This window comes from Artemia franciscana, unplaced genomic scaffold, assembly GCF_032884065.1.
Source record: "Artemia franciscana unplaced genomic scaffold, ASM3288406v1 Scaffold_1170, whole genome shotgun sequence".
In the NCBI taxonomy this organism is placed as follows: domain Eukaryota; kingdom Metazoa; phylum Arthropoda; class Branchiopoda; order Anostraca; family Artemiidae; genus Artemia; species Artemia franciscana.
The window spans coordinates 256,815-270,967 of NW_027062752.1; the positions used below are offsets into that span (position 1 = coordinate 256,815).

The 14,153-nt window shown below is 35.8% G+C and overlaps 1 protein-coding gene and 1 long non-coding RNA gene across 13 annotated transcripts in view; one reads left to right on the forward strand and one right to left on the reverse strand.

The window, feature by feature from the left end:
• Nucleotides 1–12,356, forward strand: part of LOC136042354 (uncharacterized) — a 169,490-nt gene extending 157,134 nt beyond the window's left edge. For 3 of the 12 annotated variants that reach the window (XR_010621263.1, XR_010621262.1, XR_010621274.1), the window contains exons 10-13: nucleotides 2,049–2,215; nucleotides 5,970–6,141; nucleotides 8,877–9,031; nucleotides 11,127–12,356. This is a non-coding gene — a long non-coding RNA (uncharacterized LOC136042354). The remainder of the gene's footprint in view (nucleotides 1–2,048; nucleotides 2,216–5,969; nucleotides 6,142–8,876; nucleotides 9,032–11,126) is intronic. The other 9 variants (XR_010621265.1, XR_010621275.1, XR_010621269.1 and 6 more) reach the window with 7 other exon arrangements.
• A 760-nt stretch (nucleotides 12,357–13,116) lies between these two features.
• LOC136042356 (general transcription factor II-I repeat domain-containing protein 2B-like) lies at nucleotides 13,117–14,031 on the reverse strand. Its single transcript, XM_065727323.1, has one exon. It carries the CDS (start codon nucleotides 14,029–14,031, stop codon nucleotides 13,117–13,119), a length of 915 nt encoding a protein of 304 aa, XP_065583395.1.
• Between the last annotated feature and the right edge of the window lie 122 nt (nucleotides 14,032–14,153).

A 14,153-nucleotide genomic window follows, 5' to 3' on the forward strand; every position in this document is an offset into this window, starting at 1 on the left:
GAGGGGGAAACCTAAAACTTGGAATACACTTAGAGTGGAGGGATCGGAATGAAACATGGTGGGAAAAATAAACACAAGTCCTAGATAGATGATTGACATAAACGGAACGGATCCGCTCTCTTTGGGGTAGTTAGGGGGGGGGGGTATTTCTGAAAAATTAAAAAAATGAGGTATTTTTAACTTACGAACGGGTGATCGGATCTCAATGAAATTTGATATTTAGAAGGATATCGTGGCTCAGAGCTCTTATTTTAAACCCGACCGGATCTGGTGACATTAGGGGTGGGGAGTTGGGAGGGGGAAACCTAAAACTTGGAAAACACATAGAGTGGAGGGATCGGGATGAAACTTGGTGGGGGAAAAACACGAGTCATAGATACTTGATTGACATAACCAGAACGGATCCGCTTTCTTTGGGGTAGTTGGGGGGGGGGGGGGTTAATTCTGAAAAATTAGAAAAAAGGAGGTATTTTTAACTTACGAACGGGTGATTGGATCTCCATGAAATTTGATATTAGAAGGATATCGTGTCTCAAAGCTCTTATTTTAAATCCTGACCAGATCTGGTAACATTCGGGGGAAGTTTGGGGTGGGGAAACCTAAAATGATGGAAAACGCTTAGATTGGAGGGATTGGGATGAAACTTGGTTGGAAAAATAAGCAGAAGTCTTGCATACGTGATTTGTATAATTGGAACGGATCTGCTCAATTGCGGGGGGGGGGGGGGTAATTCTGAAAAATAAGAAAAAATGGCGTATTTTTAACTCACGAAGGAGTGATCGGATCTTCATGAAACTTCATATTTAGAAGGATCTTGTAACTCAGATCTCTTATTTTAAATTTCAACCAGATCCAGCGTAATTGGAGGGGGGGGGCAGTTGAGGGGAACCAGAAATCTTGGAAAATACTTAAGAGGTGAGATCAGGATGAAACTGGATGGGAAGAATCAAAACCTGTCTAAGATACGTGACTGACATAACTGGACCGGATCTGCTCTCTTTGGTGGAGTTGGGGGGGGGGGGGGTAATTTCGAAAATTGAGGCATTTGTAACTTACGAAAGGGCGATCAGATCTTAATCAAATTTGATATTTAGAAGGATCTTGCGCTTTAAAGCTCTAATTTTAAATTCTGACCAGATCCTGTGACATTCGGGGGAGTTGGAGGGGGAAACCGGAATTCTTGGAAAACGTGAAAATTGGGGTATTTTTATTTTACGAACAGGTGATCGGATCGTAATGAAATTTGATATTTAGAAGGAATTCATGTCTCAGAGCTCTTATTTCAAATCCCGACCAGATCTTTTGACATTGGGGGGAGTTGGAGGGGGAAATCTTGGAAAAACACATGGAGTGTAGGAATCGGAATGAAGCTTGGTGGATAGAATAAACAAATGTCCTTGATACGTGATTGACTGAACCATACTGGATTCGCTCTCTTTGGGGGAGTTGAGGGGAGGGGTTCAGTGATTTGGCGAGTTTGGTGCTTCTGGACGTGCTAAGACGATGAAAATTGGTAGGCGTGTCAGGGAGCTGCACAATTTGACGTGATAAAGTCGTTTTCCCAGATTCGACCATCTGGGGGGCAAAAGGGAGAGGAAAAATTAGAAAAAATTAGGTATTTATAACTAACGAGTGGGTGATCGGATCTTAATGAATTTTGCTATTTAGAAGGACATCGTGACTCAGAGCTCTTATTTTAAATCTTGACCGGCATTAAGCCTCTTATTTTCCTTTTTAAATCAATCTATTGATTCATAGAATTTTGTAAGAGCTCATACCATATGATCTCTTGGCTCTTAGCTCTTCTCGCCTCGTCACAAGTGCCATATGAGCTCTTATCTCTTGTTTTTTTTTATTTTTTTTGGGGGGAGGGGGGGTCACCCCCTGCGTACATGCCAGCCCATGTCCTGCTAACCGTCTCGGAATTGTGTTTGATCTATTTAAAAAAAAGTTTATTCGCTGATTCCCGTACCAAAGCACGGTTTCATGAAACAAGCACGGTAGTAAAAAGTGTCTGTTTACTTCTCATAAATTATGTTATTTTTCAGGCGCAGAATTCTCACTGTAGTATAAAAGAAACGCAACTTCAAAAGACAAAAAGAAAAGCAATGTCAATAGAAGTTAGAAATGGTTGTTGGATATTATTTCGGAGAGAGGAAGAGATTCAGTGACACCCAATGTAATACCAATGGCTTATGGCGAAGTAGGATATAAGGTAGAAGACACAAATCGGGAAAACAAATTTGTATTCTATCTTGGATAACGGTTGAGGAATATTGGGTCTCTTAAGATTAGATAATATTTATTTTCAAAAGGCTATCACAAGCTCTAATAGATCCGAATTCGCTTCACATGTCAAAAAAGAAAAAGCAAAACAAACTATAAACTAATACAGCAGAACAAAAGTAAAAGAAACACCAATCAAGCATAAAAATGACCAAGAAAAAAAATTCACGGAAATGAAAAAAAAAGGTTAAAGTACAAGAAATAAAATAAACCTTATGCAACTAATGACAAAAACAAAGGCAGAATTGGTTGGGGATAAAACAAAATCACTTGCTAAAAGAAAAATTGCCGAATTTGCATTCCAAGTAAAATATTGTAAAATAACGAAAAAAAACCCCTTAAAATCAAGTCAAATTACCTGTTAAAATCAAATATTTACAATTAATGAACGGATTTTACCGAAGACAAGGACAAAAGTGACATAGAAGGGGGGGGCTATTGATTTAAAGTTTCAACTATGTGGGGGATGAACGTTCTTCTACATGTTTCAGTGGAAACTCTTATTGGGGCAACAAAAGGGATTTTTCTTGAAACAATACTTGAGGGGCGAGTACGGGGGGGGGATGATCACTAGGGAAAAGAAAAATAGAACGAGGGTTATGCAAGGCATTGTGGGGAAAACGCAAGGAAATTGGTGCTCTTCTTTCCTTAAGGGTGACTAGATTTGCTCTCCGAAGAAGGAAAATGTAAGGTACTTTACCCTCATTGAAGATAATTCTCGAACACCTTTTTTGAAATGCCGCTATTCTGTCCGACAATTGATTGGAGATGCCAGAATGCCAAACAGGACAAGCGTATTCGAGGGTAGGACGTACAAAAGTGAGAAAATCCTCAACAATGTAATTTAGGACATTTAAATTTATTAAGGAGTTTGAGGAGAGAAAATGCAGTATTTGTACTTTTTAAGAAATTGTTAACGTGGCAATCCCATTTTAAGTCGCTTGAGATGGTAACACCCAGTAATTTTATAGTATTAATAGACTTTTCAGGGGGGATTGGACAGGAGAAAGAAAGGGGAGTTTTTAAGAAACTAATTGTTAAAACTGTTGACTTTAAAGGGTTGACTCTCATATCACTAGCAACAGCTTCGTCTGATATTGACTCCAAGATGTCCATTGGGTTTCTCTTTTAATTTCTGAAATATATTTCTAAGACAGTTAAATCGTCAACGAATTTCCATCTCTCCGGGAAATCGACACCAAGGCTGTTTATCATGGTTAGAAATAAAATTGGGCCTAAGAGGGTTTCCTGGGGTACTCTATTATAAATTGGGAGGGAATCAGATTATACATTCAGGTATTTGACGACTTCCGTTCTTTTAGAAAGGAAGAATGAAATTATTTTTATTAAATAGAGGTCTACTAGGAAGTCATTGGTTAGTTTTTTTTTAACTTATGTATCATGGCTAATTAAATCAAAAGGTTTTGTAAGTCAACTGCGATAACATTGAGCCAGGTATTGGGATTTTCAAGTTTATTACATATAGTGTCCAAAAGGTGAACCAGATAGTGTGAGGTAGAGGTAATGCGCAAATTTTTGAATTGTCTTTGGTCAACATTTGGGGTTATTTTACTTTCAACCAATCAGTTAAAAAGCTTTCATATAACTTTGAAAATACCGGAGTAAGAGTAATGGGCCGGACACCAGCAAAATATTGTTTCCTAACCTTCTTTTTTACGGGAGTAATGAAACCTAATTTCCAACTATCAGGGGACTTACCAGTAGAGGTAATTTCATTAAAAAGTACCGATAAAGATTTTAAAAGAATGTCTGCAAAGGCTTTAATTAGAACAATTGGATGTCTAGTGGACAGGTGCTGCAATTTTTAATGATTTTAATTTTTGCCTCAACATCTGAGGGTGAAATAATAGTGAAATTGGGAGTGTAGATCATAATCAGTATTCTTAGAGAGGGGAGGGAGGCCTTGAACTATGGAGAAAAGAAATATATTCAGATCATTGGCTGTAACAAGGGGCTCTTCTTGTAGATGGAAATCTATATTATTATGTGTTTTTCCACATTTTTTTTTTTTTACAGAAATTATTCTGTTTATGAAAGGGGCTGTCCCTTCCTCAACACCCTAATCTTTACGCTAAACTTTTTTATTGTTTTAAAAAGTAATAGTTGTGAGAAAGAGTCAAACTTCAGCGTAAAGAGCGGGGCGTTAAAGAGGTGACAGCCTCTTTCATACACGGAATAATTTCTGTTCGTTTAAGTTTAAATGTTGTTCCTTACTTTCAATTGAAAAAACTTTTTCTTTTCAATTTAATTTCTTATTGTTTTTTTTAAATAATGTCAGAAAATCCAGCGCCCCCTACATGGAAATTCTCTTCTCTCATGACAAATTCCTCAATGGTGAGATACTCCCACGTAACCCCTCCCCCAATGAAATGAGCGTTGGAAGGGGCCTAGTTGTACTTCATTTTTTGTGGTCACTTCAAAAGGGCACTAGAACTTTTAAACTCTGTTGGAATGAGGTCTTTCGTAACATTCTTGAACATTGGGTCGAGAGGATCACCCATGAAAAAAAAACAACACACACAAAAAAAAGAAATAAACATCATCATTTTTCTTTAATTTTTTCATGACTTTTGCAGATAAGAGCTTCAAACTTCTACAGTTCTCTGATATGCTGAATTGGATTGTGTGCTTTCCATAAAGATTTAATAACAAATTTTCTCAGGCTCGTAACTTTTATGGATAGTATTTAACTTAATGAAACGTATATATTTGAAATCAGCATAAAAGTCCGATTCAGTTGATATATGTATTGGTATCAAAATTCCGTTTTTTAAGTTTCGGCTACTACTCAGCCGGGTCCCTCCTTGCTGAAGTTTGTTACCACGAACTGTTTGATAACACTGCTGTGGTTAAAGTAGATTATGATGTTAGTGGCTGGTTTCGTATTAAATCAGGAGTTCAACGGGGTTGTGTTCTATCATCATTAGTATAAATGATTCTGGTGGAGTTTGTCCTAAGGAGAACAGCAACGGTAATGTGAGAGCACAGAATTATAAGTCCCCTAGACTTTAGCTATGATGATGATTTAAGCATCTTAAATTAAAACCTTGGTAAAATGAATGAACTTTTCGAGATTTTGCGAGTTCTCTGTGCTAGAATACGTTTGAAAAATTGATTTTAAGAAATTTTAAGTCAATAAAGCAGCGTCACTGACCGTGGTATCGCTATGATTGAAGACGATTGAACAGTTTCTAGGAATTTTTATTTGACCACTGATTAGGCTAATATTTATTTCTATGCCCCGGATAATCTTCTCAATAGTATCCTTATACAACACTGAATTAGGCCTTTAATATCTTGTAACGGCTTAGTTTTGTGGCAAACATGTCTCCTTGCTTTCTTTCTTTACTTTAAATCAACTGGATACCCTGTTAGTGAGGCCCATTTAAATTTTTGTTTTGTTTTTAGTACTTCAATTTTATACAATTTTTCGTTTAATTATATTTTTCAAGTTTTGTTTCGAGTCTTTCGTGAAGTCGCGAAACGCTTAGTGAAAAAAAAGTAAGATTTTGGGATTGAATGCCATGTCTCCTGCTTACCTTTTCGGAATCGTCTTTCATCTATTTAAAAAAATACTAATTCACTGATCGCCGTACCAAAGCACGGTAAGCAAAATAGTAAAATATGACTGTTTACTTACCATAAATAATGTGCTTTTTTAGGCGTGAAAAACCCCCACCGTATTATGAAAAAAGCGCAACTTCGAAAAAAGAAGAACAACGTCTATAGAAATATTAGAAATTGTAAATGGCCGCAGGATGTCATTTAGTAGAAAAGAAGAGACTCAGCGACACTCAGTGTGATACCAATGGCTAATGGTAAAGCAAATATAAGGTAGTAGACATAGATCGAGAAAAGAAATTTGTATATTTGTATTATTGTATTATTTGTCGTTTATCCTTGATTTAATTGACGCTATTTGATTCTAAGACCCCTCTCTAATGGATAGAAATCTCAAATGCCGCCCAATAAAACTAAATTATAAGACAATTAGTATAATAGTTCGTGTGAATTCGCTTTTTGTCTTTCAGTCAGCAAATTATACATTTGTTAAAAGAAATTTCGTTTTGCATTTAATTTATGGCTTCGGAAATCAAAATAATAGAAATTCTTTGGACAGATACTAACTTTTTTTAGAATTTTCTTTTTATTCAGCGCTGATAACCATGTAGGTATTGCATATAAAATGGTGGATTCAATAGCAGCTATATATAACTATCTTAGGGAAAATGGTTGAAGATCCCAAGTGGTTCTGGTGGCATATAACAACTTTAGTGAATATTATCTGGCGACTTTCACTTTACTTTCAACATGGTCATTCCAAAGTAATTAAATCCAAAAGTACTTTCAACATGTTCATTCCAAAGTAATTTAATCCAAAAGTAAATATCCTATCCTGGCCTATTTTGACTAGCATTAGATTCCCACAAAAAAGAATGGCCATTAAAATCCCCACATCGGATCTTAGTTCCCTCCAGTTTCTTGTATACGAGGTCAATATCATCTTTTATAATATTTTGCCTAGTATTATTATAAATGCTTGCTGCCGTATAAACCGCACTATCTTTTCTAACGCACTTTACTATAACGACTTCTGAGTTTATCATATCATTAGTTAAATCTAAAATGTCTGTTATTTGGAAATAGTCTTCATTTATTAAAACTCCTCCTCCACTTTTTGAATGTTGACTTCCTGTTTTTTTTTCAGTCTATTCTGGCCAACTTATATCCCTTTAAAGTGGTAAGAATAGGTTGGACCATCATATCTCCTGTAAAGACACTATCTCAGGGTATTCATCACTTAACATCTTCTTAAATTCAACTAATTTTTACTTAATTAAAATCCCAAAGCTCTAGAAAAAAAGAAAAACAGGCAAAAAAGTCAACTTTTGAACTACGACAGATAGATTTTTTTTTCTACGGCAGTCGATAGCTCTTAATGACCTGATCAAAGTATATGTCATCCATTTTTAGTCGAAAAATTCCTTCATGAGATATGAAAGTTTAAAGGGGTTGACAACTTCAGTAGAAATGTGGACACTGAAACCAAAAATAGCCCGATACCGATTGTGAGACATATAGGGGATTTTGAAGTAACAGTCGGCTGTTAGCTCATAATCATCTTCGGCAATGAGGGGCTGGTAACTTTTCTAGTTAGTGTACCTATTATTTGTTTCCGGGGTATTTGATGGTAAGACCAATTTGGTTCCATTGGTAAGACATGTAGGGGACTTGTAAGTAATAATCGGCTGTTAGACTATAATCTTCCTCAGTGATGAGGGGTTTGCAACTTTCGCGAGTTGGTGTACCTAGTATTTATTTTAAGATCCTTACAGATTAACAACTTCAGCGTTTAATTGAAGCGAGGAAACAAAACCAAAGTGTTCCTCTCGCAACAATTTAATTGGTGAAGCCGAACAAAGCTTGCTGCAACACCTTACGTTGCCTTTGCAACGTAGATCTAGTTCGTTTTGTATATAGTTAGGTACTGCGTGTCGGTCTCTTAGAAGGGTTTGAGCAATATGTAACTGTGACAGCGGAAATTGTCGAATTTTGAAATTTTATCTAATGGGTAATCTAACTGTAGGTTATACTTGTTTTTTCTTTTTTTTTTTCTTTTTTTTTGCTATGCTATAAGTTGTGATGCTTGCGTAATTCTAAATGAAGAAAATCTCGATGAGATATTGGTAACTTAAAACAGTTAAATTTTGCGCTATTGTCGAAGAAAAAGTGACCAACACCTGGTCTGGTATTTGACGTTTCTTCAGTTCTTTTGGTGTAATTGTAAGGCAATATTACCATAGTAATAAGTACTGGATCTCTGTTTCTGAAACTAGTAAATTTGCTAAGTTAAAGAAAGAAAACAACAGCGGCAAGATCTGTCAAACGCTAGATGGAACTAGTGATATTTTTTGACCCTAGGACAAATCTTCAGTCTCAGTTTCTGCGGTTTCTAGAAACTTTCATTTGATCACTAATTATGCTACTATTTATTTATCTGCCCGAATAATCCTCTCAATACTTTCTATATAAAACACTCAATTATGTGTTCTTGCTTACTCTTTTTTACCCTACATTTTTAAACAACTGGATATCCTGTGGTTAATTTTGCCTATTTTTATTTTGTTTTGTTTTTAGTACTTCAATTTTGTTCAATTTCTCGGTTAGATGTTTTTCTAGTTTTCTTTCGAGTCTTTCGTTGCGACACAATCTGTGTGGTCTATAGTCAAACAATAAAACCTACTTTTTTTTCGGTGAAGGGGGGGGGGGGGTTGAATGCCCCTGTCCTTGCACATTCGCAGAAATGTATTTCGGGGGGGGACCCTTATTGTGTGAGAGGTATCAGAAAATTATGTGAAAATAAAAACAAATCGTTGGATTTCAGAGGGGAGGGGGCACCCCCTGCGTACGTGCCAGCCCGTGTCTCCCACTCAACATTTCGGAATCGTGTTTCATCTGTTTAAAAAAATACTGATTCGCTGATCACCTTACCAAAGCCCGGTGTTATGAGGCAAATACGGTAGTAAAAATGTGTCTGTTTCCTTCACATAAATTATGTGCTTTTTCAGGCGCAGAATTCTCACCGTACTATAAAAAACCGCAACTTCAAAAAAGGAAGAACAGTGTCTATAAAACCTGGCAGTTGGATGTTATTTAGGAGAGAAGAAGAGACTGAACGACACCCAATTTGATACCAATGGCTAATGAGGAAGTAGGATGCAAGGTAATAGACATTAATCTGTAAAACAAATTTGTATCATTTCTTGGATAACGGCTGATGAATATTGGGTCTCTTGGACATAAAAAGGGGTGTAGAGGTTTTTTAAAACTTGATTGAAGGCTGAAACTGAATTAAATGTGCTTGACTGGCAATTATCTATTTCTATTTTACCGTATTAAGTGCAGTAGTTAGCACCGTTCTCTGCTATTCTCCCTTTAAAGAGTTTCATCTTTTGGATTTATGCTGGGGACTGTTGTTGTTATCCCATGGCCCTAGAACTATTAAAAAATAGTTCTTGACTGAAAACACAAAACAATGTTAGGAACAGAACAATCCTGAATTAGCCCATAGAAAAAAAAGACAAGCTTGTAAAGCTCTTCATAGTCTTTTGCCGGCCATGGATATCTCTAATAAGCATTTTTAGGTCTCAATTCTCTAATAAATCTTAGTTTTCGGTAGAGTGCTAGTTTTTCAAAAGGTTTGGTCTTCTAACCCGTCTTTTTGTGACTCCTCCATCTAAAAGCAGACACAAAGTCTCTGCCGGCTATTTGTTTTCAGCAAGATTTATTGGTAAATTGTTTTGCGAGAGCAACACTGGCATTGTTGTGTGTGTGTGTGTGTTTTTTTCTAGCACCCTGATTTCAGCTTATTCCTAGTAAGTGGTAAGGGTTTAACCCCTGCAGTTTTTACGAAAAGTGCGGACCTTAGGCCAGATTGATGAATATGGCTTTGTATTTTGGAAAGATTTTTAGAACTCTTGCCCGGGGCCAAAAATCTATTGTTGCTACCCATTTTTGTTCGTGATTTTCAGCTGAGGTTATTATTCGATTTTTTGCACTTGGGATGGCGGCAGAGAAATGGTATCAGATATGTCTCATAAACTTTAAGATTTCTCTCATTTCTAAAGATATCAGAGTTTATCCTTTGCTCTTTTCTAAGTTGTGATGCTTGCGGATTGAGAAAATCTTGATGAGATCTTGGTAGCTTAAAACAGTTAAATTTTGCGCTACTACCAAAGAAAAAGTGACCAACGCCTGATCTGGTATTTGACGTTTCTTCAGTTCCTTTGGTGTAATTATAAGGCAATATTAGCATAGTAATAAGCACTGGATCTCAGTTTCCAAAAATAACAAATTTGCTAAGTTAAAGAAAGAAAACAATAGCGGCAAGATCTGTCGAACGCTAGATGGAACTAGTGATATTTTTTGACACTAGCACCAATTTCCAGTCCCAGTTTCCGCAGTTTCTAGAAATTTTCATTTGATCATTAATTCGGCTACTATTTAGTTATCTGTCTGGACAATCTTCTCAATACTGTCTTTATAAAACACTGAATTATGTCTTCTTGCTTCATTTTCGTACCCTACATTTTTAAACAACTGGATACCCTGTGGTTAATTTTTCCCTATTTTTATTTTTGTTTCGTTTCTAGTGCTTTAATTTTGTTTGATTTCTCGGTCAGATGTTTTTCAAATTTTGTTTCGAGTCTTTCGTTGTTAAACAATGTTAGTGGTCTATTGTCAAACAATAAAAAACTAGGTTTTTTGCGGTGAAGGGGTGGTGGGATTGAATGCGCCTGTCTAGGAACGTACGAAGGATTGTGTTTCGGATGGGACACGAATCCTTCAAATCTCATATTCTGTGAGAGGTATCAGAAAATTATGTGAAAATAAAAACAAATCATGAGAATCGGGAGACTAATTCAATACTTCTAAGTTTTTAATTAACGACTTTTAATTAACGACGTAATTAACGACTTCTAAGTTTATCATATCATTAGTTAAATCGTTAAAATGGCTACTCCTCCACCTTTTGAATGTTGACTTTCTGTTTTTTTTCGGTCTATTCTGGCCAACTCATATCTCTTATAATTGGCAATAGTTGTATTGAACCACCATGTCTTCTGTAAACATACTATTGTAGGGCTCTCATCAATTAACATCTTCTTGAATTCAACTAGTTTTGACTTATTGAAGCTGTTGCAGTTTAATAGCCAAAATTTTATTTTGCCTTTTCTGGTGACGCTAATATCTTGGTTGTTCTAACTAGTCCCTTAATTCATTCCCGGTTGTTTATAAAAATTCTTCTTCTATTTCAGATCCTGTTTCGCCAAAACTCATTATTCTGGGAAACAATTTTTCTACAGCTCTTAATTTCTTCAATCTTCAAATTTTCATTTACGTAAGGTTTTGATACAATTTTAATAGTGCGTATAAGGAGGTTTAATACTTTCTGGATCTGTGTAATTTCATTTATTTTTGGGTGAACTCTTTCTGGAATTAAATTTTCTGATGGATTGCTGTTTTCAACTGTGGTTGGTCTTTCTTGTCCTGTTCTTGCTATTTCAGCATATGTCATTTTTGCTTCTCTCAACTGAAATTGATTCTTGAATGCAATTTTACTAACAAAGAATTCTTTATGCTTTGAGCAATTTTTATCGTCACTAATGTGGTTTGTGCTATGACATTTTCTGCATTAAATTTGATTTTTTGTACAATTTCCAGCGAAATGGTCTCTGCTGGCACATTTTATTTCTATATATAGAGGCAAATCTGGAAAACGTCCCTTTTAGGGCTATATAAAAATTGATCTCATTTCACTTGTTTATAGATAAATCTATCATCCATTTGTCCATACGTCATTCCTAGGGCAGAACTAAGGTAGATAGTCATAGAACTAAGGGATCAAAGATTGGATTGATTTTGGGTTGACGCGTAACGAACAATGGCCACTGGACTTGTTTGCCTTTAGGCAAATGCGGGGATTGCCATTCAAAAATCTTACAGTTAGCTAACTTATGTAAAAGCTCCCACACACCTTTTATTGGTACAAATAAACAGGTTACACATGCTTTGTGTATGAAGACGGAAGTGTGTCGGATTCTGGCCTATTTTATTCAATGCCTGGCAATATCTTCATAAGCTGCTATGATTAATCACGTTGATTGTCACATTCTAGATGTGTCAGTCAAAGTGGAATGATTTGAATTTTTTATATGTGAATTTTTGTGTTGTTTGTTGTCTATGCAGTATTGATATAGGAATAAAAGCTGTTTTGACTCATATAGTGAAAGGACTGATGTTGGTAACACCTGATTTGATTGACTCTCCACAAGGAAAAACTAAATGAGCAGCATTTTTAAATCATCTTTTTTTATGTTTAAAATTTCTTTTGTGAGAATTTATACCCCTCTAAATGACATAAAAGAAATTATACCATTCTATCTAGAAATTATTTAGAATCATAAATGAAGATATTAGGCTAACCTTCAAATGGGGCTGTTTTGATTGAAAGAGAAAAGTGTTGAGGGAATAATTCAAACTTCATAATATGCAGAAAAGTTTTAGCCTAGTTAACGCATTTGAAGGCACTTCCACTATATTCTACCCCAACAAGAACCATTCCTAAGTGGGCAGGGGGCGGTCAACTGTGGCGGGTACTCCAGGTGCCGTGGCTTGGGGGCACCGTGGCTGGGTATTTGCCCATTCTGATTCAATTTTTCTCTTCGATTCCGCTCTTTTTGTTTGCATTTGAGTTGGGATGTAGTGCTGTAAATATTTTTACAGCGCTCATTACGCTAAAGTTTTTGAGTAGTTTTAAAAAAGCTTCTTACTGTTCTAATGAACGAACCTTATGTTTCAGGAGTCGTTCTGAAAGAATTGGTACAAAATTCAAACTTTAGCATAAAGAGTGAGGCGTTGTGGAGGCGGACTACCCCCTTCATTATAATTTCCGTTTGTTTTAAATCTTAACGTTGCTCATTACTTTGAGTTGAAAAAAACTTGCTTTCTTATTTAATTTTCGATCGTTTTGATAAATAATGCCAGGAAATCTGGCTCCACCTTCATGGAAATATCCTCCCCACGGATATATCCTTTAGACCAGGGGTCTCCAAACTTTTCAATAAACTTTTCATATTTATGCGGGCCAAAGGGATAAAAAATGAGAGAAAAAACCAAACAAATCAGTGCCAGTAATTTAATTTCCTCTAATATTAGAGTATAAACATAATCAAATTAACACATATCTTGTTGGAAAAAATCAGGATAAACTAAATAGACTCCTGCTTTTAGTTTTATGCAACAAAATTAGTGTGACGAATGATACTGTCGTTTTGACTTTAAAATTTCATTAAAATCAGGTTCCAAATTAGATGACCCAATTGTAAGAATAGACTTCAAATGATCATCAGACAAATTTGCTTGATAGTTAGATTTCACATACTTCATTTTGGAAAATGTTTGTTCACACAAGTATGTTGTACCAAAAATGGACACAAAATTACAAGCAAACTTTATCAAATTTGGAAACTGATCTAGCTGCAGACATTTATAAAACTCAATCAGATTTCCTTCTCTATACTTATCTTTCAATCTGTCATCTGCCTGGAGATCAATAATTTCCATTTGAAAATGAGTTGGAAGATTTTCAGAATTGTGGTCAAATGGATTATGAAAGAGCCTGATTTCATTTTCCTTGGCATCAAGGTCAGCAAATCGCTCGTGAAACTTTTTTCTCAAATCTGAAATTATTTCATTTGCAAATGAAGAAGGAAATTCAACTTTACTTTCTGCATGAAATTTTTCACGACATAGAAAATGAGCAAAATTCTTAACTTTTACCTGACCTTCAAGTAGCGCAAGTTTTGCTCTGAATGCCTTGACATGAACAAAGTTGTCACTGATCAAATTTGTTTTGCCTTGCAATTTCAGATTGAAGTGATTCATATGACCTGTCATATCTGCAAAAAATGCCAATTTCCAAATCCATTCACAATCTGATAATAATGGCTGAGGTTTATTTTTCTCTGTGAGAAATAAATCAATTTGTGATTTGAGCTCAAAGAAATGTAGCAAAACCTTTCCACAACTAAGCCATCTAACTGCTGCGTAATAAGGCAAGTCTACAAACTTTGAATCAATATCTTTCAACAAATCACGAGACTGGCGATGGTTGAGTGCATGAGATCTAATGAAATTAACCGCAGAAAAAACAGGTTTCATGACACAAGACACATCAACATATTTTAGGCACAATGCTTGTTCATGGATAAGGCAATGCAGAAAAATGGGTTTTGAGAATCCTCCAACCTCGCAAGCAGTTGTAATTTGCCCAACCAAACCCC

Coding starts and splice junctions, on each gene's coding strand:
- LOC136042356 (XM_065727323.1), bottom strand. CDS start 14,031: ATGAAACCTGTTTTTTCTGCGGTTAATTTCATTAGATCTCATGCACTC.